The sequence below is a fragment of the Rhagoletis zephyria genome, unplaced genomic scaffold, assembly GCF_001687245.7.
Source record: "Rhagoletis zephyria isolate East Lansing unplaced genomic scaffold, Rhagoletis_zephyria_1.1 Rzeph_scaffold_00242, whole genome shotgun sequence".
Classification (NCBI taxonomy): Eukaryota; Metazoa; Arthropoda; class Insecta; order Diptera; family Tephritidae; genus Rhagoletis; species Rhagoletis zephyria.
This window is the reverse complement of record NW_016157326.1, coordinates 107,138-134,124: the sequence shown is the minus strand read 5'-3', so window position 1 is coordinate 134,124 and position 26,987 is coordinate 107,138. Positions and strand designations below refer to the sequence as shown.

The window sequence follows — 26,987 nt, the reverse complement described above, 5'->3', positions numbered from 1 at the left end:
TAGACTGATTGCTGCAATTAATCAATAAAATTGGCCGAGTATTCGCTAAAAAGTATGAGTTCCCTGATTTTGTTAAGCGACTATTCTCTTTTCACTTTGGTTAGATTATAAAAAGGTTCTGCTAAATAGTTTCTTCTTAGTGCATGTCGAACCGAATTTATAACGGTTTCGTGTAGCTGCAGAACACAGTTAATTTGTTCCGGTCCAGTGCTGACAAGTGTACATGTGCAGCATTTAATTGACTTATTAAAAGGCAACTGTAGAAGATAAAATGCTCAGTCTAAAAACAACTACAAAAATAATACTATAAAAGCGCTCCAACGAGCAGTAGCACGGGCACTAACAAACCAACGGATATGGCAATTTATTGGGTCGCTTGTAAGCTAACGTTGGTGCTTAATTTGAGTACCTGAAACTCTCTACCTGTTGGCATTGTTGCTATTCTGCAAGTCCAGCAAAATTTTTGCAAATAACATGCCACACAAACTGACCAAAGCAACGCTGCCGAAGTGTCGTATAGTCAAAACAAACAAACCACAAGTGCGGCAAATATAATCACGCAACAACAACAACTACAATAATCGCGCCACTTGCGTTTATTTTTATACGAAAAGTAAAAGTAACCACACATTTCTCCTTGCTTTCAAGCGGTACATTCTTACAAACCTACAGAGACGCGTAGAGTTCGGTTTCGCGGCGTTTCGCTTTCTGTCGTCACATTTTCAAGCAAACTTCTTGCGCGCTTTGTATACCTTTCATGTATGTATTTTGGCAACAGCAAGTTGCCGCTTTAAGTCTTTCGTTTGTCCACTTAAAGCATTTGCCTCTTTCATTTTTCAGCTTGTTCCTAATACTTGTTTACTTATTTGTAGTGTTTATTTATGAATTTGCATATTTGCATAGAGTTCTTAATTAGATGCTGCACAGCGGTAGGCAAGAAACTTTCTGTTTCAATTTACATTTCGATATGTAAATTTGGTATTCATTCCTGGAGACAAAAACAAAAAAAAAACATGTCATTTGAGTGAAAGAAATCATAAACATTGTGACTTAATGTTAAAAATTCATTAACAAACGAGGTCAGAAGCGCTGCTAGACTAGTGACAAGTGATAAGCAAATTTTAGGCGATGGTATTTTTTCGGTTGGATACGCATTGAAAATAATAAGAAATGCTGATAAGTGCCAGTGAATTGCAAATTGAAAAATTAAATAGCAATAAAAAGTCAAATAGAAAATACCATGACAAGAAGATGACGTTAAGCTATTACTGGCGTATTTAATTGAAAAAACATATAAATATTAATAGAAGTCGGGGAAGTGCACAATTATGTGAGCACTGATATTTATAATGCAGATACCGACAATTAGTTTTTTATTTAATTTTCTATTTTATTATCTTGAAATTGGGAATATTTTTGTAAATAGTAGAAGGGACGGCCAAGTTAAATGCATCAATCTTCCTTATAAAGGCACCCGAGGGTACCACTTTACTACAAGCGATCATCACCGTAAGACGCCGTGACTCGATAAGCGAAAACGTTTACTGTTACCTCGGCCATTAATTCTGATGCCATATTAGAGACACTTTGCGTCCCTTCTTCAGCCTTACAAGTAAGCCCAATTTGTAGCTCTGATGAAGCGCACAAAGTCGAAGATACTAGCTCAATCCAGTTCAGCCAAACATTTCAAATTGTGGAGAAACGAGCGTCGACGAGCTTTCGCCAATGCAGGGCAGTTGCTCTACGCTTCCTGTTTGCTCTACTTCACGGCAGCTAAGAAAGTGGTGGTTGAACTGCATATCCATCCTACTAGCGTGGGTTTTCATCAGGCAGTACCAGGTTAGAACTCCAAAAGTCGGGGCAGTGGTGGCTTCAAGCGGAGGAGAGAGCTAGATCGCGTTATCCTTCTTACGCCCTATATGCTTTGCTATACTGCACTTGGGTTTCGCCAACCATTTGTGTTTGCCAGAGTTTTCTGAAAGATAGCGGAATGCCCGCATTGTGAGCGGTACTGATTGTAGACAATGAAGTTCATCTGCAATACAAATGCTATCAAGATTCCATGTCAATTTGTCACAATTAAGTGCTTTGATAGTTGTTTGACTATCAGAAAAGATAGGTACTGCATGTAAATTAAAAAAAGAATCGATAATTTTAGGTGCAGCACACGAAAACTGAAGCTTAGTGAAAGTTCTTCCGAGAAAACCCCACTACCTATATAACTTCAGATCTAACTTGAAGCCTTCAGCGTCAATGCCTGCTGAATCAGAGAAGGAGGTCGGGACTGAGTCCTTATCTCATTCACCTCTTGAGGGGATCATTGTTGGGAAATATTTTCTCAGTCCAGTGGACGTGACTGTGTAGTCCCAGTGCCTGAAATCTGCTAGAAGATCCAGAATTCTAGAGTATCCGAGCTTCGAACTCTTCACTTGATCAATGGGTTTAGTCTAATATAATTACAACTTGCTCCTTGTTTGTCATATGGGTCCATAGATAGAAAGTGAAGAAAGGTGTTTAAGGCTTATTTGGCATTTAGAGTAACGCCCCCGTAACCACTATAACCGCCACACTTTGAATCTTTGTTAGTTTAGTTTTTATTTTATATTTATCCATGGACGACCACCAGACCAAGGTAACCTTTTGATACCTACCCATAACAGATGGAGATCGAACCCTAGTTAGTCTTGTAGTATACATCATCTGAGAAGCACTTGAAGACCCACTTTAAAGATACCCTCTAATTTACCATACTGAGTAGCTCTTCGGTGTTTCGATCGTGTTTTTGATATCGCTGGATAAACGCAAAGGAGGTGTTCCAAAGTTTCCTTGGCTCCCAGCCTCATGCTGTTAAACTGTTCCACTTCCCAGATGCTTGTATTTGCAAGACATTCGACTTTGTGCATAAAAACTGAGCTTAAGCTCAGACTCGATTTTCAGTAAAAATTCTTGAGCTTGAGCTCCCTTTTTAAACATAGGGGCCCATTATCTATAACGCTCTGTACATGTTTTTTCGGTTGTTTTGTACCGTTCATGTGTTCGTTCCCAATGTAAATCACGCTTTTGGGTATCTTATCCAAAATGTTGGTTCCTTCACAACAGAATTCGTGGCCCAAACGAGTTGTAGGGGGAAATGAGAAAGGAAAAATGCAAGGCGTTATTAAGCAGGCACGCAGAAATAGACATTTTTTACGACGAAATTCCTTTTTAATTATGTACATCAATTTCATAATCTAAAGTCCAAATTCACAGTGCGTAGTTAATTACTAAAAACTCCCAGAGTTATGAAAAGTACTAAACGGTTCCAAAATTGTTTCTCCCGTGATACAATTTACGAGACAGATTTGACGTAAAACTAGAGTTCGGAGGGGTTAAGAAAGCACAGAGGCCACAGAGTTCTCCTCAGAGCCATTTATTATAAGAACTTAGCTTCGGACTCGGCAAGTCGAAGCCACTTCAATCGTCTTATATTGAATAATTTGGGAAAATAAAAGAGGGAGCCGTTTTGAAATAAGACAGGTGTTAGTTACTCTCTCCTCTAAAATTTGGGCAATCTCACATACGAGGTGCTATATTATCTTGATACGTGGATTGTACTTTGAAGTTTAAACGACGATATGTTAGTAAACATGTCATAAGTACAACTCAAACCAAAAATTAACAAAAAAAAAAAAAAAAAAAAAANATATATATGTACATATGTACGATTATGTACTCTAGAAGTAAATTATAAAAATGTCTTTAACACGCGCTTAAATCACAACTTTATGAAAGCAAAAATTGATGAACTGATAGTGAGAAAGTAAATAAGAGTTCGTAGAGAAAAGTAAAACTGAAAAAGAGTTCAATGATTTCAATATAGAAATCAGGTTGAACAAACAAATCTTTCGCTGAACAATACACACATACGAGAATGTTAGCTAAAACAATAGGAAAAAAACGTCGACATCAAAAGCTGCAGCAGCAACGGCAAAGTAGTTAATACCATTTTTTGATTTCATTCAATGATATTAAATTTTCGATTCTAGGTTTCAAATTTCACGCGCACTGAGCACTGACATACATAAATACTCACACATACAAATGCGCTGATTATTTTTCAAACAAAATTTATTTCACAAATGCGAGAGTACAAAGCGCTGAGGGCCATGAATCATGATGGCCCATGATAGTGCAGCAATTAGGCGCGCACTGTTAGTGGCAGTAATGACAATACATAGCAACAACTCAGTGCGAGTTAGCTGATTTTGCTATGATTTTCATTTGTTTATTATACTGTTATTTTACTTTTATTTTTCATACCGCTGGCTAGTTATCTGTATACCTGTACTTACAAATATGAGATTTTTTATTCGCCCCCAAAATAAACCGTTTAAACCTTTTTACTGTGTCAATTTGTAAATGTCGACAATGGATAATTTTGCTCTTTTTTTTCCAACTCACAATCGCTCGGGTCATTTTGTAACTGAATGATGTGAACAGTGAAATTAGTAACAACTACGGTCGATTTTACTGATTTGCTTTTTCCCTTACTTTGCCTTGTTGTTCGTCTCTGGTATTCATTAAGTTCGCTTTGGTGATTTTATTAGTTAATGGTCGTTAAGTTTATGTTTAAATAAATTTAAATGTATTTAAATACAAGTTTGATTGAAGTTAAATAGCTACAGCGATGGTTGTCGATTGATAGATGGCAGGCAGGCTCTTGGCGTGACGCACTACAAACATAGTTAGAGACAAAAATCATTGTAGTAAGTATGTATTGTCGGCCGTACTGCTTGTATTGTTAGCTTTTTGTTGTTTGCGCACAACATCGCGGCCTTGCGCCCAGTTGATGGTCATCTTAAGTGGCCGCACACGCTTCATATGTATGTATTAAGACGCACACAAGCGCAGAGCTAAACTGAGCTCGCGCTTTATATTTTGTCGGAACTGCACGCATGCGTATGAAGCGCCGCGCACGTGATTCAGTGACCGAAAAGCGTGAGCAGTACATTATGTACAAGTGTTTACTTACATATAAGCAAAATGTGTATAACATTGCTTATTTGTGTTTATTTTTTATTTTGTAATCGTTTTTACTTATTTTCGCTTTATTTTTTTTGTTCTTGTAATTTAATTGCATAATCCGCACTAACAGTGTCAGTGCTGAGTGAAAATTGTGCTATTAAAATTGTTAAAAAAAATATTTGTCTTTTTGTATTATGCTACAATTGAAGAAGTGATTTTCGTTATTCAAAAATTTAAAGGTAAAACCGTTTGAGTCGCTCTGAAAATTTCAAATCCTTACTAATATTATAATCCTTACTAATATTATAAATCCGAAAGTGAGTTTGTTTGTTTGCTACGCTTTCACGCTTTAACTACTCAACCGATCATCATGAAATTTTGTACACTGTTGTCATTTAGCCCAACTTAAAATATAGGATAAATTTAATTTCGATTAGACAAGGGGGCGTGGCACCTCCCATACAACCGGAATATTTCATACTGCATTTCTCAGGAAATATTGTTGATAGATTACTGGAACTTGGTATGGAGATATATAAAATCATTATCTACTCATGGATGAGAGCTGCCACCTTTTAAAAAATTCAAATTCAACTGTAGTTTAGGGAGTTATTTATTTGAAAATTATATTAAAAAATGGATGTCAAGAGGATTAAAAAAGCTGTAGTTGGAATATATTTTGGAAAGGGTTGCCACCTGTTTGAAAAGTCAAAGTTAAATTAATTATACGCAAGCTATCTCAAGAATTAAAAGATGCTTATGTAACGAAATATTGTTAAGAAACCTTTAGTTTAAAAGTTTTTAATAATATTTGAGTCTTTCGCAAGGGTTGCCACCTTTTTAAAAATTAAATTCAACAATTAAATTTTACAGTAATAGGCGCGCAATGGTTCTGGCGGTTGATTAGTCGATGGTGATTTGAGATTTACCCCTGCACAACTCAGCCCTGGAGTTCGGAATGAAGCTTTAACGCATAATAATACTGGCAAAAATCACATCCATTGAGCCAATTGGAACACACAAACGTTCGATTCACTCATTGGTGCAACAGGTCGATTTGAGCTGACGGCACCTTTTCTAATTTGGCGATTATTCGTAATGACTCCAGCGCAGCCTTTTGTGGTAATAGTATTTATTGCCAATACATATTTTGAATATTAGCCAAAGTGGATCATAGATAAGGTTTTTAGTAATAACTTAACTCCAGCGCCAACTTGCGGGTGAAATTGTGAAACTATACTCAAAAGTACACAAAAACCTTCGCTAAAATCGGTCCGGGCATTTAGGAGGATTTCACTCACCATTTTTCTCCATGACTATAAGAATGATTTGATATATTGCCGTACCAAGCTCCGGTATTCTATCATGCACACTTCCTGAGATATACAGCAAGAAAAAATCAGGAGGTGCCACGCCCCCTTTATATCGAAATTTTTTTCAGCCTATAACCATCCTTGGGACGTCTGAAGCAGGTGTCCGAAATTTCAAAATAATCGATTCGGCCATTCTCGAGCTTTGCGAACACATAAAAAACGTCTTTCAAAATATATATTATTATAGATTATAGATTATAGATTATAGGCGGAGAAGCTCGGCCAAACACTAACATATGTGTAAGCGCCAATCTATTATTATTATTATTATAGATTATAGATTAAAGATTATAGATTATAGATTATAGATTAAAGATTATAGATTATAGATTATAGAATATAGATTATAGATTATAGATTATAGATTATAGATTAATGATTATAGATTATAGATTATAGATTATAGATTATAGATTAATGATTGTAGATTATAGATTATAGATTATAGATTATAGATTATAGATTATAGATTATAGATTATAGATTATAGATTATAGATTATAGATTATAGATTATAGATTATAGATTATAGATTATAGATTATAGATTATAGATTATAGATTATAGATTATAGATTATGGAAGACTGGTATGAATCGAAATGATTTTGAATATGTATGTTAGATGAAAGAGGTTTAAAAAGGTTGCCAAGTGTTTAAAAGGTTAAATTCAAACTATTCAATAATTTATATGAATTATTAAAATATGGGTATCAATCGAAATGATTTTTAATGGGCTTCATTTCAAAACTACATGTAAGAGGTTTCCATCTGTTTAAAATCTCAAATTGAGTTCAGGGGATAAGTTAATTGAAAAAGTATGACAAGTGAGAAGTTTAAGAAAGTTTTTGTTTGAAAATATGTCAAAGATGGTTAAAAAAATCTTAAACCTCCTGTTTTTTAATTGAGTTTTCTTGAAATTAAATTTTACACAATGTAACACGTAGAAATTTCATACACTCAACGAAGCGAGTGAGGGCGATCTAGTTTATTATAAAGTATACAAATTTCAAAATATAAATTATGGCCGACGAATTGATTTCTATCTGAGTGCTCTCGTGCAGCTGCTGATATAGTTTATTTTTTTTATGGATTTTTGAATAAAACTTCTTTCGCGGCCTGGTAGTGTTTTTTCAAGGCTGCGTCACTTCACTTTTTCGCACAAACGTCTCGGAAAAAGATATAAAATATTCCACAAGGATGAGATAAAGTGTATCATCACCAGGGCCGAAGAAAAAAAACAAGAAAAATTCCATTTTAATAATAGCAATTTGTTTCTTAACCGTTTTCTTAAAAGGTCCGTACATACCTTTATATGTACATTGAAGTAAGCAAAATAACCATGATCGTTGAAATTAAGCTTGGAATCCCTGAATAAGTAAAATAAGAAATTTCAAGCAAAAGCTTAAACTTTTCGGCGATGATAATCACACAAGCGGAAGCGAAAAATGAGTACATATTTTAGGTACACACTCGCATCTAGTCTAGTCGAATTAGACACAAAAATTTTCTAACTGGCAAATTAATGCATCGTCGATGAAAAAATATTCATTCGATAGATAAAAATGCTCAGAAATAAATCGGTATAGAAGATACATATAAAAATTTAATAATGATTGTTGAAGTTCATGACAAAAACATCCTCAGTTACGATCAAAGTCCATGGATTGGAAGATAAACAAATTTCAAAATTTAATGGAAAACGATATTGTAGAAATGTGTCGCCTTTTCTAAAAAAAATTCCGAAATTTGTTCAACCCCTATTACGCGATATTCGCAGCATCTTTCCCGAGGCCCAACCCCTCTTCACGATCGGAGTATAAGAGTGTGGTTAGTAGGTTGAGGTATATTAACTGAGCGGGCACTTCACATTTTATACTCATGTTTTGACATGAAATGGTAGTACAAACCATGATAAAAATATAGTAAGGTAGAACCGCTGAGAGTCACTTTTAAAATTCTTGACGTTTCCAAACAATTTAATTTTTAAATTTACTCACAAACTCACACACACATTTTCATTTTCAATCTCAATCAACAACAATTTCGAACAATTTCAATTTTTTATTTTCACTTTTATATGATTTTAAAATGTTGGCAAACTTCAAAAAAAAATCATGGCCGACAAATTGAGAGAACGGTTCTACCTTGCTATGTTTTTATCATGGTACAAACAAGTTTTATAAAATCCGTTTGCTGTTCGAAAGCGTAAGAATAATTAGTAATAATATAAAGACGTACACCACAAATTAGAGGAGAAGCTAAGCCAAACACTTAGCAAAAGTATAAGCGCCAAAATATGTATTATTATTATTATCATTGCTGCTTAGGTACGTTTCCTAGCCGTATGACATTACAATGAAAGAAATTCGTGATAAACTAAGGGAAATGTCAGAAAGCTGGTGTTAGTTTACTTAGGAAGTTATGCAGCGTTATCGACACCTGTGATTTCATTCAGAAAAATATATTTCAACGTATGTATATAAAAAATGTTGACGTATGCCTTATGAACTTACAGAATGAATCGATAAGTGAATGTCAAGGCGCAGAGTAAAAAAATAAAGCTCTAGTAACGCAATTAAAGATAAATCAAAAGCAACTCAGCGAATGTTGAAGGAAAATTAATTTTTGATAACGCACAGCAAGTAAGTAATTTACCAAAGCATAATTTTATTTTTTATGAACTTGAAATTGCTAATGACTGAATAGATAAAAACATTTATGTCGACACAGAAGTACATACATATACTTGTATATGCGAAGGTAAAGACGAAATAGAAGCAACATTTTTGTTGTTGAATTAATTTCTCTATAGATTAAAGTCTATAAAATCGCTTAGTACATCAATCACAAATTTTATACATGAAATGAATTGAAAAATAATAACATAAAATAAAACAAGTAAGAAAGTCTAAGTTCGGGCGGAGCCGAACATNCATAAATGGTTGAAAGTTTTGATTAACTTAACCTAAATATAGATATATGGTTAAACAAACAAAAAGAGCATTAAATTTTTAAACGGTTTCCTATAAAAGTTAAATATTAAAGTGCTAGTGTCTTCTATTAAATAACAATCATCAAAAGCGTGGATCGCCTTGTGTGCGCCCACACGCGCCTGTTGTTGTTGGCTGAGGTGGCGCGCAGGGAATTCTCAAAAGAATAGCAAGAGAAGCCCATGTTCGATGAGTGTGTGTGTGCAAATAAACGTGCGTAAGCGAACGTGGGAGATATCTCCCGCCTTCAAGCCCAACACCTAACAAATTGCATTCAAGCACATACGTGAGTATGTATACACATATATGTGAGTGTGAGGCGGCGCGTGTCCAGCGCGCATGACAGTTGACCTTCAAAAAGAAAATTCTGCAGCCATATTGCTTTTTTCGAAGTTCCCTTTCCTGCTAAACGCAAACACACTACAAACATACGTCCATACATATGTATGTATGCAGATGCAGCTACCCTAGCGGCTGTCGCGTGAAATTTTGCTTGCCACTTTTACCATACTGAACTCGACTTCTTTTCACGCTTTGCCACCGGCTGTTAGTCACTGCTGTGCGCCTGTGTTCAATATCAGTACGCCATGACGAAAATGTTCATGGCGCCTGCATCGGTTTCCGCCGGCCATTAAAATGATTTTCAAAAAGAGGAATTCGAATAAATTCCGTTAAATACTGCTCCATTTTCGGCATACCAGCTGATTGTGTCGCCTTGCTGGTTGCCTGGTTGAGGCGCCACAATGCGCAACGCGCGGCTTGTGACCTCAACAAAAAAGAGGTGACTTGCGCGTTGCATAGTGAGCGTGCTTGTGTGTCTGGCTGATTGCTCAGCTGGTCGTTGTGACTGTTGTTGGTTTTTATGGCCGCGACAATGCGACACAGAGGGCTGCTGCTGTTATTACTGCGACCAGTGAGAGCTTTTGAAGGAAAATGCAATTGCGCGTTAGGGGGTATAGTAGTGAAATCTTCGCAGGGTTGCCAAAAAGAAAGCGAATTTTTGAGTTGTAAGAGTGAATTATTGAATTTGAGCCATTTTAACAGGCACATTGAGAAAATGAAGATAGCAGGAAAAACCATGTGTTCATTCAAATCTAGACCTCGCAACCTAAATTTTGGGCTTTTTTTTGGGAGGTTTTTATACAAAATTTCGCTGTTATTTTGATTATGTCCTCTTTATTTTTTCATAAATATATCGCACACCGTCTTCAAAAGAGTCACAACTCAAAATTTAGCTTTTTTGAGAGTATGTGCTAAAAATGTACGCAGAGCTTTTACTTACCTTTCCGAAAAAGCTGGAGCAATTTTTTGTAATAATTTGTAAAAAAAAACGTAAGGTAAAGTCGCCCTTGCCCATATGATTATCATGTGCTAAGAAATAGTTTTTGGCATTTTCTGACAAACTTATTATTTTGAGTTGTGACTCTTTTGGTGGACGGTGTGCGATATATCGGCGGCTAAGCGGAAGATTGACATATCTCAGCAGCCGGTTCGAAAACGCCTTATCTCAGAAAACCGAAATTTTCCGAGGTAGGGTGTTTTCGAACTGGCTGCCGAGGTAGGTCGATCTTCCACTCGGCCGTCGATATGTTCATGAAAAAATATGACTTTTTTTGTCAAACGGGTCCGGAGCCAGTAATTTAGTTTTATTTTAATTTTGATGAAAAGTTTAATTTTAATTAAAAGAAAGTTGTTTGGCAACCCTTAATAGCCATCATGGAATTTCGCTGTCTCCTATATTTCGCGCTTTCATTTGCAAATAAATCGTTAATGGTGAAAGAATCAATGAGGTTCTCAGCGGTGCAGATTGGCAAACAGAAGTTTGCAGAAGGTGAAATTTTGCGATGAAGCGTAAAGTTTTAATCTGCAACGTAAAGTTGCGCCCCGGCATGCAATTGAATTGGGCAAGCGTGTGCTTGCGGGAGAGTATTCAAACTTTTACGTCAGGGCAGAAAAGTGAATAGCACTTGATTAATTAATTTAATAACGTTAATTTTCATTCATGTGAGATAAATTTTTTTATTACAATATAATTTTCGACGTAAAAATAACTCTTAAACTGACATCCGGAAAGTAGTTTCAATTTAGCAGTGCTTTTCAAAAATTTCGGAGGCTGGCTGTGGCTAAATGTGCAGAGATGCTTGCCGTTAGCTTCCTGAAAGTTTGATTCTGTTGGAATTCATATAATTTTTGTTTTGTTTTTGGTTTGTGGGTTTTCTTAACTACGAAAAAGCATCTGTGAAATTATGAAAACGACGAAGAAAATTGATTCAACAAAAATCACTTTGATTCCTATTCAAGTTTGAATTTGGTAATATTAACCAATTTTTAGATGATTTTTCTCTCAGTGTAGAGTTCATACAAAAACGCTTTTTCCATTTCTATAATTAATTAAAATCGCTTCCTTTTTGGCTGAAACAATTAATTAAAATCGATTCTTTTTTGGGTGAAAAAGCGTACTCAATCAGGCGAGCGGCTTCCGCTCAAATCTCAAAAAGTCAACATTTGCCTTTAAGCCAAGTGAGTGAAGCCGAAATGCTTTTTACGTACAGACGCTAATGGCTACAGCGGTCACTTAAGGGCACAGGGATTCTATTGTTAATTGAAAGTAAAAACTGTGCATTGAAAATGCTGGGAAAATTTTCACTGAAAACGTCTATTAATTTATGAGTAGTAAGCAAAGTTCAAAGAAAGTTAAAGAATTCTCATGCCAGCGTGACTTCAAGAAAAAAACTGAGATTTTTTCGGTCAACAAAATAACGACGCGCTAACCACGAAATGCAACCAATTCCGTGGTTAATAGTTTTTCAATGCCGCCAATGTACGCAGGGGAACATGAAATACTCGCGTGTTAAAAAAAAAACGAAAGGTGCTAAAAAGTAAAACTGGTGAAACTCCCACCAAGTTGAGTGTAAGGCTGCAGGAAACATTTGAAGTTTTCATAATAAATCAAAATCTTTAGCTTTGGGCGAGAATGCACTGCGCTGCGCCAACGAACTAAACCAGGCCTTGCCGAACGTTGGCAGAACTAAACATTCACAAATCATCGCACATAAAATCTCCAAAGATCACGGTAAGTAACTAATAACTTTCATAATTGTTGCTTTTGCTTTTGCTTTTGCTGTGGTTGCGCTTTTGTACTACAGCAGAACAATGCACAAAAATGGGCTGTGGTATAAGCCTTTCCCAAGCTATCACTGAGCTACAACAATAAATGTTATTGATGTTTGCACTGAAGCTTCAATATAGTATCTATTGTAAATGGACGGTAAGGAGAAGTCAGCAATGTGAAGCCGATCACTGTGCAGTTTGACCTCAGCTGGTTGAAATTAGGAGGAATGTGAAATTATTTGGTGTTGGTGAAAGAGGAAAGTTTTAAAAAAGCAAATATGTATAAAAACGGGCACAAAAGTAGATAGCGAGCCAGTGCGACTTACAGTGCAAGTGTTTTGGTAAAACAATAGTAGGCTTGTACATACTTCTTCGCGCTAAAATTTAAAAGTATCTCGAATGTAATATTTTTATGGTGTCTTAATAATAAAAACAACTTTCAGACAGCATTTGAACTGCATACATATGTACATATTTCTAGAATATGAGTGTTTTAAATATGGGATTTTCTTATCATTCACTTATGTACTGTGTTTTTCAATTTACATAGAGCAAGTTATACGGAAATTTATAAACCACAAAATACTTTATGACAAAATATTACCCGCGTTAAATAATCCAAACAGCATATTTATGTACATACTTTCATATTTGAAATTATAATATTCATAATCAATTTTTTTAGAACTTTGGAAATGTTAGAGAGAGGCTATAAAACATGCCAATAAAGATGATAACTTCTTTTCAGAAAATACTTTCACACTATTTATAATTTTACTTTCTCGACCCAATTAAGAACTGAACTAAATAAAAAGGATTCACTGGAGGTATCTGTAGATTATTGTTATTGTTTGTAAGATACTACAACGTGTCAACATACAACCGCAAAGTAAACAAATTAGGCACCATCTTACTTCTTCCGTGTAGCAAACCATGGACAGCGAAAGATTAGTAACCTCAAGGTGGTACACAGAATAGCCATGCCAATGGCAAGGTATAACAGTGCCAATGGGACCCAAGCATATTTTAGGCAAAAGTTTACGCAATAAGTCGGTTTGCGGAGATAAATCTGAGCAGGAAATATCAAAGTGAAAGAATTGGCATTCTCAGTGATAGCCAACGGCAGTCTAGGAACTTTCATATCATTCAAAGTAGCATCATAATTCGAGTGTATAGTAAAATCCAACTACTTACAAACTTTCAATAAGATCCATCTAGTATGGGTTCTAAGCCTTAATAGAATATAGAGAAATTATATAGCGGACAGACGGACAAAGGTCAAAACCAGAGCGCCTACCTGTTAGTAGGTTCAAGCACGAACAAAGGAGAGCTCAGAAATGAAAAAAAAAAACATAAATGAAAAAACAGCAAAATGCTTACATGGCGAATACAGTTCCTTTAACTCGGTCAAAGATGCACCTCTACACCTTCTAGCCGAATGTGATACTATTTCTAGAAAAAAGAGATAAACATAGGCATAAAATGGCGTCAGTTCAAGCAAACTCCCTTTCTACCCTCTAAAACCCTCCTGAATGTCTTGGGAGCTCTATGCCTAACACAAGCGTTATAAAAAGTAGATGGAACAAGTAATTTTTAGCAAAAAAACCGACTTGAAAAAAATATATATATCTATATATATTCCATGATCCAATAATCGGATCTAAACCAGATTAGTATGGGACCACCTCTGAGCCACTACCTTTCTGATGATAAAAGAATTATCGAAATCGGTTGACGTGGTGCAAATTTATGCGGTAGCATACATAAAAAAATAAAAAATAAAAAATAAAATATTCCGACGAACTGATAACCTCCTCCTTTTTTTGGATGTCGGTTAAAAATAGACTCTTATGTTTATCTGTCTAGGCGGCAAACACACACACGCAGCTTAATTTACCTGTAAAGGTTCAATCGAATGTAAATGAGGACATGCCCCCAAGTAAAATGAATTGACTGCATACAGTTGTACTCAGGCTCATCCTCTTATCTAAAGTGGTGGTCTAATAGTCAAATTTTACTAAGTGTTGTGGGACCTGGTGCCTCTATTCGCTTCTACACTGACACATAAAAATTAGGATACAAGGTAAGAACACAGACTGCGCCTGCCAGACCATTGCGGCTTCTTCTACGCCGAACTTGCGGCTACAAAGAAAGCTGTATAATGATTACCAACAAAGGCAATCGTATACATTACCTTATATGTATATATCGAGGGCGTATATTCAATAATCTCTATCTGAAATTTTCATAAAAACTACTCTGTGATGTTAGAACCCATCTGAGACTTACCTGTCATCACTTATGTTAATTCTGACTTTGCAGTTTACTATTTTCCTGGTATGGGCACCGGCACATAGCGACAAGGTATGACACTTTGGAAAAGGTAGGACATGGTGCCTATCTGCTGCAAGCTCAATATACAAGAATTCTTCTTCACAGAGGCCGGTGCAAGATGGAAGAATCTGGACACCTTCAATACGTGAAAACTCATTTGGCCAGAATGTTACCAAGTTGGGCATTAAAAAATATTCGTATCTTTACGTTAAAAAACTAGCCATTAAAGCCATTCCCACATTGCATTTTTTAAATTCCTAAAATTTTTGGTCTTTTCAATGCCTAGTGGAAATTTGGCATTAGTCATTGGTCTGCTGACAGGTCACAAGATCAATGGGAGGCACACGGCTTTGCTATGGGTGCACTATAATGACTTCTATAGGAGCTAAATAAACGTTAATGTAGCACTTATTCTGCGAATGACCCGAACTTTGGGGGAGGAGACTGAGGTTCATAGTTGGTGCTGGACCGTTAGGGCATCTAAGCAATAGAACGGGGATAATGAAATGACGTTTGCTCAAATTCATCAACATGTGCATATCGACTGCTGAGTGGAAGATCGACCTATCTCGGCAGCCAGTTCGAAAACGCCCTATCTCAAAAAACTTTTCAAGAACGGGCTATTCCAGAATTTTATTGAAAAACACCCTATCTCACAATTTGGTTGAAGATCGCCCTATCCAGAATTCGTTTCAAAAACGCCCTATCTAACTTCAAAATGTATTGAAAATGTGCTGATATAGGGCGGTTTTGAAACGAATTCTGAAATAGGGCGTTCTTGAACAAAATTCTCAAATAGGGCGTTCTTCAAAAGTTTTTTGAGATAGGGCGTTTTCGAACTGGCTGACGAGATAGGTCAATCTTCCACTCAGCAGTCGATATGTTGGTTCACCTTTATAGTTGAGGAGGGGGTGTAAAGATCTCTGTGGTTCCATAACCTTATTTACGACATAGATATAGGGTTTATTTTCTTTTGTAAATTAATCTCTAGAAATCGATTACATAAAATTTCTAATGACTTACATAAGAAACAATATTTTTTGCCCCATTGAAGTACCTACATACATACCTACATACATACATTCGGCAGTATTTATGTTTTACTAATATTGTAGCTAATTTACTTTTATGCAAATATCTTAAAAACCAGCAGGGATCAATTACTATACATGTGTGTATGTAAGCATGATATGCAACAGTTTTGTACATATTAGGGTGGTAAAAACAAAAATAAAGTTGTGATTTTAATGCTCTCACCTCCTAGGATTGTTCTGTACCGAAAAATCGCTCTAGGTTTTTTATATATTTTATATAAAAAAATAATAGTTTCGTAGGAATGGTGTAAAATTCTTGAAAAGCACTATTTTTCGATGGGAAAACTTTTTTTCTCGCTTGGAGACTTTCAGTAATAATACTCAGTTGTTTATTTAACCATTTTGTAATATAAACTATATTTTATAAGTCCCCTAAAAACCCCAAAAAATGTAATGGGGGATTCATAAAAAATCAAGAATTCACCACTTCCACGAAATTTTTTCCCCCTATAAAATACATGGAAAACTTTGAGCGACCTCGAAAAATTTTTTAATTTCAAAAAAAGCAGGGATAAAATTTTAGTGGATGAGGGCATTGAAATTGCGACTTTATTTTTTCACATGCAGTTGTTTACCACCCTAATACATATTCATCTTCATAATAGTAAATTTGTTTAGCATTTTTAAAGCCTCAAAGAAAAGAGAAAACTGGAAAAAACACTAACATGTACATAAATGCGACTAGTTTTTGGGCAAATATAATGAGCTCAACGAATTTCGCTTTTCCGGTTCACAACCTGAGCATACATATATGTACATATATACATATACACATTTTCAAACGAAATAAAAATCAGCTGCTCACGCTTATTTAAGCAAACAAAAAATATGTGCATATATAGTCAGACACAAATGCGATTAAAAAGAGGCAAATGAAACTGACCCTAAGCTGTTGAATAGTAACATCAAAAAATAAACAACAAGTGTGCCAACTATACCACATCAACGGAAGTATCTGCAATCAGCTGAAAAAAAAAAACTGAAAGCTAAGTTTTTCTAAACGACAAAAAAAAACAATAACGTGCTTTCAGTTTCACCGAAAAAAGCCTAGACTTGGAATAGCTAATCCAACTAACAATTCCAGCCACACAACAAACAAGTGGTCAACATATCTTCGAATAACCGTTAACAAGACCGCCCCATAACTAACCTATGCTACTTTGCACGTCACCGGCCTGCGCGGACAACAGCACCAACAGACGTCCGGACAGAGCGTTAAGCCAACAAATGATAAGCTGCTCAAATCAGCAGCCAAGCCACTAACAAGTGGGTCTACAGTGAAACCGCGGATTCGTACATTGCTGGAGAGCGCGCTGCTAAGGCGACTAGGTAACCAGCTAAGTAGCCAACCTTTTCCGCTTTTCAGTATACAAATTGGCCTGCTCTTTTCGTGCATACCATTCGTGGCAATCAAAGCAAAGGCAAAGGCAGAGGCAAAGAAAACGTATTAACAAAATACCGAAATGTACAAGTAACACATGTTGTTTTTGTTGTTGTTTTTGGGGCAACTATTGCTGACCACGTTGACTTTTCTGACAAGCTCGCCTTTGCAACTGCAGACCAGCGGATTAGTCGCTGCCAAGCTGCTGAGGTTAGTATGCATCTGTTTTGTTTGTGCATCTAGTATTGGACGACGTTTGCTGTCACAATGTTTGTTGTTATTTTTTGCTTTCTTCTACCGCTCACAATTCATTTGTATTTGCTTACTTGATGTTGAGGTGTCTGGGTCAGTAGTACCAAGTTGTTGTTTGTTGTTGCTGATGGCTGATGGCTTTTGGCATTTTGCTGGTCACTATTTGCTGTTAGTTTGCCAGCTGGTGGCGAGGCGTTGAAGAAACTAATGACCTTAGCCATGCTTTGGTCGCAGTGCGCCCAGCTCAGTTTCGTGTGGTGTCCAAATAAGCAATTGACTTTGGTATTCAAAAAAACAACACCAGTATAAGAAAAAGGAAAACAACGCGCAGAGAGGAAACAAAAATACCAAACTTTACAGAGATGTTGGCAGCTGGCAATTGGCATTGGTGTGTTATCAAAATTTCATGGATCATGCGGCGCAAGAAAACTCTCTCTTTTCGAATGCAATCGGATGGCAATAAGGTGCTTTGGAAATCCAAAATTCAAACGAAAGGAACCCCAAAGCATAACAAGTAGGCGGTCATTGAAGATAGACAATATTGATTGGCTGCTGTTGCGTGTTGTATACGCATAATTAAAGTTAGAAAATAAAATAAAAGATGAGATAAAATAAAAAAGCAAAAAAGAATGAGATCCATTTTTCTTAGAATGCCGTTTCATTCCATTTAATGCAGTGGAAATATCTGAGGGAATTTGATATAGCTTTTGAAGGCCGTTGTTTACGTAAGTAATAAGAATCAGTAAATTTAATTCAACCAATACCTATGCCGTTCGAATGGACACCGACGCCCCAGCAATGAAAGTTTAAACTGGGAACCCGCTGGTGGTAGGAGAAGAAGAGGGAGCCCCCCACTACGATGGAAAGACCAGGTCGAGGACTTGGCTTCACTTGGAATTTCCAATAGGCGGCAGTTGGGGTAGAAGAGAAACGACTGGCGTGCCTTGTTGAACTCGGATAAAATCGCTTAGGTGGTTACAGCGCCAAATAAGAAGATATCTATGGGAAACTCAACGAGGTCATAAAATGCAAAGAATCGCTCATCTCTTAAATACATATAGTATGTAACTATAAAAGCTCAGTTAGTCTAAATTTGACTAACCTAAATTAACTTAACTTAATATTGTGGCCAACGTTATATGAAGACCCGGGACGACAGTAAGTCAAAACTCAAGTTAAGTTGACGTGTTGAGTAATCTATACTGAATGAGTTTTAACTAGTTGCCGCCGTAGCCGAGAGGTTAGAGCTGAGTACTGACAGGATCCAGGGTGCGATTCCTGGTCCCTGTTACATAAAAACAAGTGTATTTTTCTAATAGCGGTTGCCCTTGGGAAATCACCCCTCAGTATGCTTCTGCCATGAAAAGGCTTCTCATAAAAACCAGTTGGCTTCAAACCAAGTAACTTCGTCTAAATCATAGGCAAATAATAATGCCTCGATGGGGATGTTTACGCTTCTGATATATCGAGAAAGTATGCTTTTATTTTGAGAGTTGACCAATATCTTTATGTATAAACCTACAAAAGGTTGCTGAACGGAAAGCCGGGCCATCTAAGTTCGGCGAAGGGCTCATTGTAATACCATACGAACGTTAAACCAATTCGTGGAGTGTACGAACTTTAGTAACAGCCGTTCCCTAAACCTATGTAGCAGTAGTACTCAGATCGCCTATAATTCCCGTTTTAAGAAATATTTATCTCTTCCTGCAGAGTGCAAGGCGATCGCAGGGTAAATGCCTTATAGTTTCAGGTTCTTCGTCATGGGGCAGCTTTTTCAGAAGTGATTGTGTTGGGTCCTACCTAAAAATAACATTGGGAAACCTAAAATATTCATATTGTACCTAATTCTGAGCTGACATCATTAAAACGATCTGACAAATCACAAAGAGCATTTGCGCAATCCAAATGAGATCGCTCTAAAAATTATGAATTTGAATACCTCGAAATCCTTTAAAAATCTGCTAGGTTAGAAAGTCGATTCCAGATGTGAAAACCAAAGCACCTCTCAACGAACGAAAACATTAATTCCCGGTTTCACAGTTCGTATTTAAAATATAAAGAAACAAAACATTAATGGCTAGTGAATGCTGAATTGGTTGTCAGGGTGCTCTTGATTTTTTGGTATGGTGGGAGCGAGGGTAAATCAGATGCCTGACATGGAATCGTTACTTTTATTTAAAGATTTCTAAGTGAAAGGAACCAGTCGACTTGACCAAATTACCAAAGTAACACACAGAATAATTAGTGAAGTTGAACTTCAATGTAGTGGTTTCATCTGTGTTCAATAGGCTGTCATCGCTTCAATCAAAATAATAAAGCGACTAATTTCAGAATGAATGGTTTGGAGACAAACGAGACGTCTCATAGTCTTCTCCATCTATGTAGAATTAATTTTCGCAAATTGAAGTTGATCTACTAAAACAAACTTCAATTTAGTGAAATACCAGGAAATAAGACAAATATTTATATTATTAAAGCTCCCACTCACCTTGTGGCTCTGAATTCGCCTCCTCCTCCGAAGACGACGCTTTGTCCTGCTGCCTTTGCAGCTCCTTTTCCCGTTGTAATTTCTGCTCCTTCTCCTTGCGCTCCTCATCCGTCCACGAGCAATGCACTGCACCGTCGCGATGTAAGCTCAAATTCTCAATGCCATCTGGTATTTCCAGATCGTTGAAAATATGCCTCTGCCCAGCAGCAGCCATACGCCGATAGAGCATCATGAATTGGTAAAGCAGCGACCAGGCCTGCTCCTCTGAGAGAGGTGACTTAAAAGAGTCTAAAATGTTTTTCAACGTCAAACAACTCTCTGTATTCGTGCAGAGACAAACCGGCGGTGGCAACGGCGTGGCCATTGTGTCCGCAATTGTGGTTGCTGTTAGTGTGACGCCGCTGCTGCTGCTAGTGGATTTGTTATGCAGGAGCTGCTCACCGTTATTGCTGTCCGGCGAGGTGGAAAGAAATCCCTCCTCAGTGTCTGAATTGATAGTTAGAGTGGGTGCCAGCTTCTTCTTTATTTCCAGATCTGTGTGGAATTTTATGGTGACGGCACTTGGGCAGTTATCACTTCCACTGCCTGTGCCACCACCACTGCCGCTACCACCAGTGTCGTCCAGTTTTTGGCTGTTTCTCTTGTTGTGATTGACTTTAGTTATGTTGTTGTTGTTCTCCTCAGTCATGCTTTTAATGTTTTGTTTAATAATTTCAGTAGTTAAAGGTTAATTAGTTAGTTGGTTATTTAGTCGGGTTTAAATTGTGAAACGTCGTAGATTGGATTCGTAATCGCTTAGTCGATTTAGACGGGTCACTTTTATAGAACAAAAATTTTTTTCTTGCACGCAGAAACACAGTTATAATTTTTTGCACGAAATTTTACACTAACAAATGTGGTTAGATTATACACAAACATTTTTTCTTGAATTTTAATTACATTGTTATTAATTTAGCTATATGTATTTTATTTTATTGCTTTTGCTCCAGTTAAATATTTTGGCCAAATTTAGCCCAGTGTTGTTGTGGTTTGGCTCACGTCTATATCTGTCTTGCAGTTGCCGATTTGATGGCTTGGATTGGAAGAGAACAAACAAAAATTTTCACAAAAATTAAACACAAAATCAAATCCCATCAAGTTTGGAAACAAAATAATTATTTATTTTTCTGTTTCACTGAACACAAAAAGCAATCAAAATTGTTTGAAAAAATATCAAATTATTTAACAAAGAAAACGGTGCAATAAAGTAGTCGCCTAGTAGTTGTTGTTGGTTTTATGAGCTTTATAATTCTTCACTGGCGCAAGTGTGACAATTTAGATTAATTCGTGTGCTGTGTAGACTTTTGCTGTTGCTTTGCGAATTATTCTTTTTGTTATTGTTGTTTTAAACATTGCTTCCCATTGGAAAACTGATAGAGCCCGTTATCTGGCGCATGATTCACGATGAGACTCGTGAATGGGACACTTGTACGCGGGAGCGTTATCTAAGCGCGCGCCCACACGCTACAGAGGTAGGGCGCTAAATGCTTGCGAAATTTTTTACTTTTAACAAAAGGGCATCTAGAAACATTAATGGGAAAAAATATTAAGTTCGTAAGAGTAATGAATTTACATGAATACATACTTATGTAGTTGTATTGCAATTTTAATGAAAACTAGACAGAGTACATAATAAAAAAAAATATCAGTTTTAAATAAAACATAAAGTATTTTGTCATGAAATATACATATAATATAAAATAAAAAAATTTATAAAAATATTTTACTTACAAAAGAAATTGCTTAAAAAATTTTTTAATTTTTTTGGAAATGTATTGAAAGTAAAATCTTTAACAAAAGCTTTCATCGAAAAGAAATTCGTAAAGGAATTTTAAAATATGATTAAAAAATTTAAAAACAACTAATAATTTGAAATAAAAAAATGTTTTTAGAAAATTTCCAAAAAAAAATCATAATCACAAAAGTACATACATAATGCCATTTGAAATTTTAGAAAATTTCGGTATTTCAAGTATGATACTTACAAAGGAAATTCCTTTAAAAAAATATTTAAAAATTAAAATAAAATCTCTTAAATTCGACAATAGCTTTTATTGAACTCGAATTTTAAAACACGATTAAAAATTTAAAAACAAATATCAATTTGGGGAAAAAAAGTATTTCGAGTTTACGCATTTTAAAAAATTTATATAAAAGCACACAAATAAAAGTACAAAGTTATGTATATAATGCCGTTTGAAACTTCAGAAAATTTCGGTATTATTAGTATAACATAAAATATTAAATAAACCGTTAGTCTGTTCGAATACATAGATCTCCAGTGAAAAATATCCAGCAGCAACTGGCAGCAGGGCAACGAACGATTATCTCTCAATTTGGAAAATATCCCTAAAGGTACGCGAACGCAAAAGTCGTAACAACTTGCAAGTTTTTAGTAAAGCTGATCGAAATTTTGTTTACATACAAAAGCATGCATTACTGAAGACATGAAAAAACCTAAATTACTTAAAGGTTGTTTAAGTTTTTATTACGAAATATTTGCAGTTCTTATAAGGCATTTTAAGCTTAAAATCATCAAACTAAATTTCCAAATAATCCAAATTTTTCTATAATTTTTATCGGCTCTATCATAGTTAAAATTATCGAGTTTTGACTGTAGTATATCCAATTAAACTAAAAACTAAAAAAAAACATTCTTTAAAAGCATTTTCCGCGAAAATAAAAATCCCAAGTTCAAAAAAATATTTTTTTTAAATAAATTTTTCAAAACAAAAAAATTCACAACTTTTCAATCAAGTTTCAATTAGGTATGTATGTATGTACGAAACATTTCTCTGTTGAAAACCATTGTACTTATACTTTTGCAAATTTTCAATAAATCTGGATATGAGTAATTTGAAAAAAATCTTAAAACTTTATCATTTTTATTTTCGTGTGTTTCTTTTTTTGTTTTGTTTTTCATTTCTATCTGTTTTTTATTGATTCTCGCAATATTTACATATACTGTCTTCAGGTTACTTTAATTTTGAAGAAAAAGATTTAAGATCCATTTCTGCCAATTTTTCACACTTTAAAATTATTTCGCATCATAAATATTGATTTTCCTTAAACATGTCCTTGTTGCATTTCAAAGAGTCCTTACGAGTATGCACTTTTCATTGAGCTGTCAGCAACCACAAAGTAGTTGGCGTCATTATTTAAAATTAACTAGCTGGTTAATATTTTAAATGCACAATAGCGAATGGAACGAAAAAAACAATCAAGAGCTTAAAAAAAAAAAACAAGAAACATTTCATTGAACCAAACAATTAAAAGAACAACGACTGCTACATCACATATCCTGACAGCTGTGGGCATCACACACGCCTATGAGCAAAGCAGCATATTCAAACAGCGTATATAGTATCCATTGGTAACCTTGAAGCTTTAAGGCTTGTCAATTTCACACTCAAACCACATTTCGTACATCATTTCATTTGAAAATGTGCAACACCTTTTTTTTGCTCATAAACTTTAAAATTTAATCTCGTTTTCACATATTTTTTCACCTTTGGCACTCACTTTTCAATTGCATGAAAAAATTCTTTTTTTTTTTTTAAATTAAGTAATAAATTTTAAAACGTTCTACACACGTACGTACATACTTTCTATAATTAAATTCTTATATTTCTTATCTTGAACTTCAATTTATTAATTTTATTTTTTTTCTCTTCAACACTTAATGAATCCAATATGGTATCGCGTAACAATTCAAAATACGTCTTTATTTCCACATTGACCGTTCGCTACTAACGTGCCATTAGCGAGTTACTAGTTGAGCAGTTGAGCCGCACGTTATTTGGTTTGCCTGTTCTCAGCTGAGTGCCATAGAGCATATGAGCGCAAAGCTAACGAAACTTGAGCAAGTTATTTCGATTTTAGTAACTGAACGAAGAATATGGGGTAGAGAGACAGGTAAACAAAAAACACACGCTTTACCGTTTTTGTTTTGATTCTGGGATTCGAGCCGGTAGTATTAGTTATTCGTTACTGTTGTTTGTGTTGATTTATAGGTACACTGGTATATGGATGAAGTGTTGCCGTTTTTAGGCTTTTCTTGGAAATTGTGGAATTACCTACATACATATCTATATCCTCTTGCTTGATTGTAGTCAGAAGTGAATTTTTGCAAGTTATGGACCCAAACTAGCGGCTTAGAAGAGGATTAGTAGTGAAGTATTTTCTATCATCGGAGAGTATTTCTTTAACTATAGTGAATGGGATGACATGTCTGTGAAGTTGGCATACGGTATGACGCGGAAAGACAAAAAAACAGCTTTTCTGGGTAGCTTTTTAATAGTTCTAGAGCAGCAATGGGCAGAGAGAGCTTTTACTCTGCACGCGACTATACAAAATGTATACAAATCTTAAAAGAGCTTTGCCCGCGGGCAAGGCGGTGCCCACACCGTTGTAGAGCTATTGAAATGAAAAAAATTTGTAGATATTTTGACAAAAGAAAATTGTTTCAGAAATTGTGTATACAAGATTCACACAGCAAAAAATGCAAAGAAAAAATTGTTCTGAGTAGTTTTTCAATAGTTCTAAAGTTCCTGAGAAGGAAAAAGAAAGTTCTGCAAAATTACGACGAAAAAAAAACATTTTTTTTTTTAGTCGAAAAAGTTAAATTTTTGAAAAAATTAAAATTAAAACTATTCTGTTTAGCTTTTCAATAATTTTAGAGTTCCTGAAAAGGAAAACAAGGTTGTGCAAAATTACGCCGAAAAGAAACTTTTTTTTGAAAAAGTCTCAAAGTTAAATTTTTGAAAATCTCAATCTCATCAAAATGACCCGAATACCATGTCAAATTTTAGATATACCGATAAAACTAACAGTGGAAACAGAAATATGAATTGAAAGGCCTGGTACATACACTACAGTCGTGGAGGATGGCACTACTTGGCCTACAACTACATATAATGACCAGGGGAGGTACCGGTATGATGATTCGGCAGCCTTATAGTAAAATTTTATAGGCAAATATTCAAATAAGGCAGTGTCAAAATATTTCTTCTCACTCTAATTACTTCACCTGTTATAATTCCACCATGTCTAGAACTATTCTGCCTTAGCCTAAGTTTCGCCCGAAAAAAATTCACCCGAAAATTTTTATTCCGCTCATAGTAAATACATGGAAACCAAACGTGAAAAGTGAACCGGTTCGGGGATAATGAAACTCATGATAAGGCTGATTAAAAATTATTCAGAACACTTTTGTATTTGCCTTTTTGCCACATGTCGTATGTGCGTTAGTCTAGCATCCAGAAGTTTTTTTTTTCTTTTCTCGAACACTAGAACTATTGAAAAGCTACGAAGAACAGTTTTTTTTTGTCTTTTTGCGTCATACCGTATGCCAACTTCCCAAACATTGGATGACTGTGCTCAAAGTGGTCTAGCTAGGCCTTTGAAAGTAGTTTGCAGTTTTGGTGGCTTTTTTACTTCTGTATTGAATCTGTTAAAATCCCTTAGATATATCAATATATGTATGTATGTATGTATGGGGCATGATTCAATAATTAAAGGTTTTCTCATTAGTGACATTAGAGTTTTCACAGTCCCTTACCTCCCTTAAAAAAGATTTGCACACACACACGAACCCACACACAGTGCCTTGCTAAGGGAGCCGATTTTGTCAAGAGGGAATGAGAAAACTGTTTTCTGAGCAAACCTTTTATTATTGAATCATGCTTATGGGGCATTCCATCATCACTTATAGACAAATTCCGTTACTTTTCTGTTATTGTAAGATGTATAGTTTTATCGGACTAAAACTACGCCCACCTACCATATACATATCTAACGGTATATTTCAGAAACATGATTATAGATTTTTGGAAAATGGGTGTGGCACACCCCACTTATGACTGCATAAGTGTATACCCATAACCGCTTTATCGATATATCACAGCATAATATCGAATGTCCAGTTGGCCTAACTTGCAATCTTAAGTTAGGTTAGGATAGGAAGACGTAACGAATGCTTCGTACTTGCACCCGGAGGCAGATTTGCCCATTGTGAATGTACTCACTCTGTCAAACCATTTATGTAGTATTCCGGATGAATCCGTGGATGTTCGATATTCTCGCCTACGCTCTCTCCCCCAAGCTATTGGAAAAGTGTGATCCCAAATGTTTGAGATGCCATGTCTGGAGAGCTGGGAATTGACATAAGAAGTGATGAATCGATTCCTCTTCATCCTCATCCCGGCTATTTCTACAGAGGGAGCTTGTTGGTGTACATCATCGATGGTGCATTGGTACGATATTACAGTGCCCTGTAATGACACCGGTAAGAGCCCTTCCTTCAAATTTGTTTAATGTCAATAGTTCCTCAGTACAACCCCTATTGAGTCACGGTCACAAGGATTTTGAGATTTCACAGTGGACCCGATTGATTCAAAGGTCATTGGTTACGGCTGTGGTGTATTCTATAATATTACTTATATTATCTTTTTCTATGTTCTGGCACTCGGCAGAGAGAGCTTTTGACGTGACTTAGCGAAGCCAGCGTTGCACGAAATTTCCGAAATGCTGTCGATTTACCACTCTGGAGCCTATTGTTTTCAATGCCGCCTGGCTGTCAACGAATATAGTGACGTTCGCTGATAGAGACTTACTATCCCGTATGAAACAAGCCGCCTCGTTTTTTAGCAAAAAATCTCCGCATGAAAGACACTGCATTTATCGGGCAGGCGCTATGATTGTCTTATTTGAATGCCCTTGGAATACAGACCAGAGCCGACTTCTTTTCCATCTTTTAGGCCATTGGTGTAGATGAAAATACCATCATTTACCGACAGGAGGCCAGCTTCCCAATCTTCCCGAGTTGGAAAGTGTATGGGAATCTTAAAACTAATGTCCAGGGATGACGTGAGGTAATCAGTTTCGACATCAAAGTCGGCCTTGATTCCGTTACGCCGTCC

General features: G+C 35.9%; 1 protein-coding gene across 2 annotated transcripts in view; it reads right to left on the bottom strand.

The window, feature by feature from the left end:
* The window catches only part of spir (spire type actin nucleation factor), a 223,702-nt gene extending 199,901 nt beyond the window's left edge, over positions 1-23,801 (bottom strand). Inside the window, exons 1-2 of one of the 2 annotated variants that reach the window (XM_017609646.1) lie at positions 23,673-23,801; positions 20,029-21,100 (exon numbers count right to left, since the gene is read on the bottom strand). In XM_017609646.1, the coding sequence (XP_017465135.1) occupies positions 20,029-20,716 (688 nt within the window). In that variant the 5' untranslated portion in view covers positions 20,717-21,100; positions 23,673-23,801. Of the gene's footprint in view, positions 1-20,028; positions 21,101-23,358; positions 23,541-23,672 lie in introns of those variants that run through there. The other variant, XM_017609647.1, reaches the window with a different exon arrangement.
* Between the last annotated feature and the right edge of the window lie 3,186 nt (positions 23,802-26,987).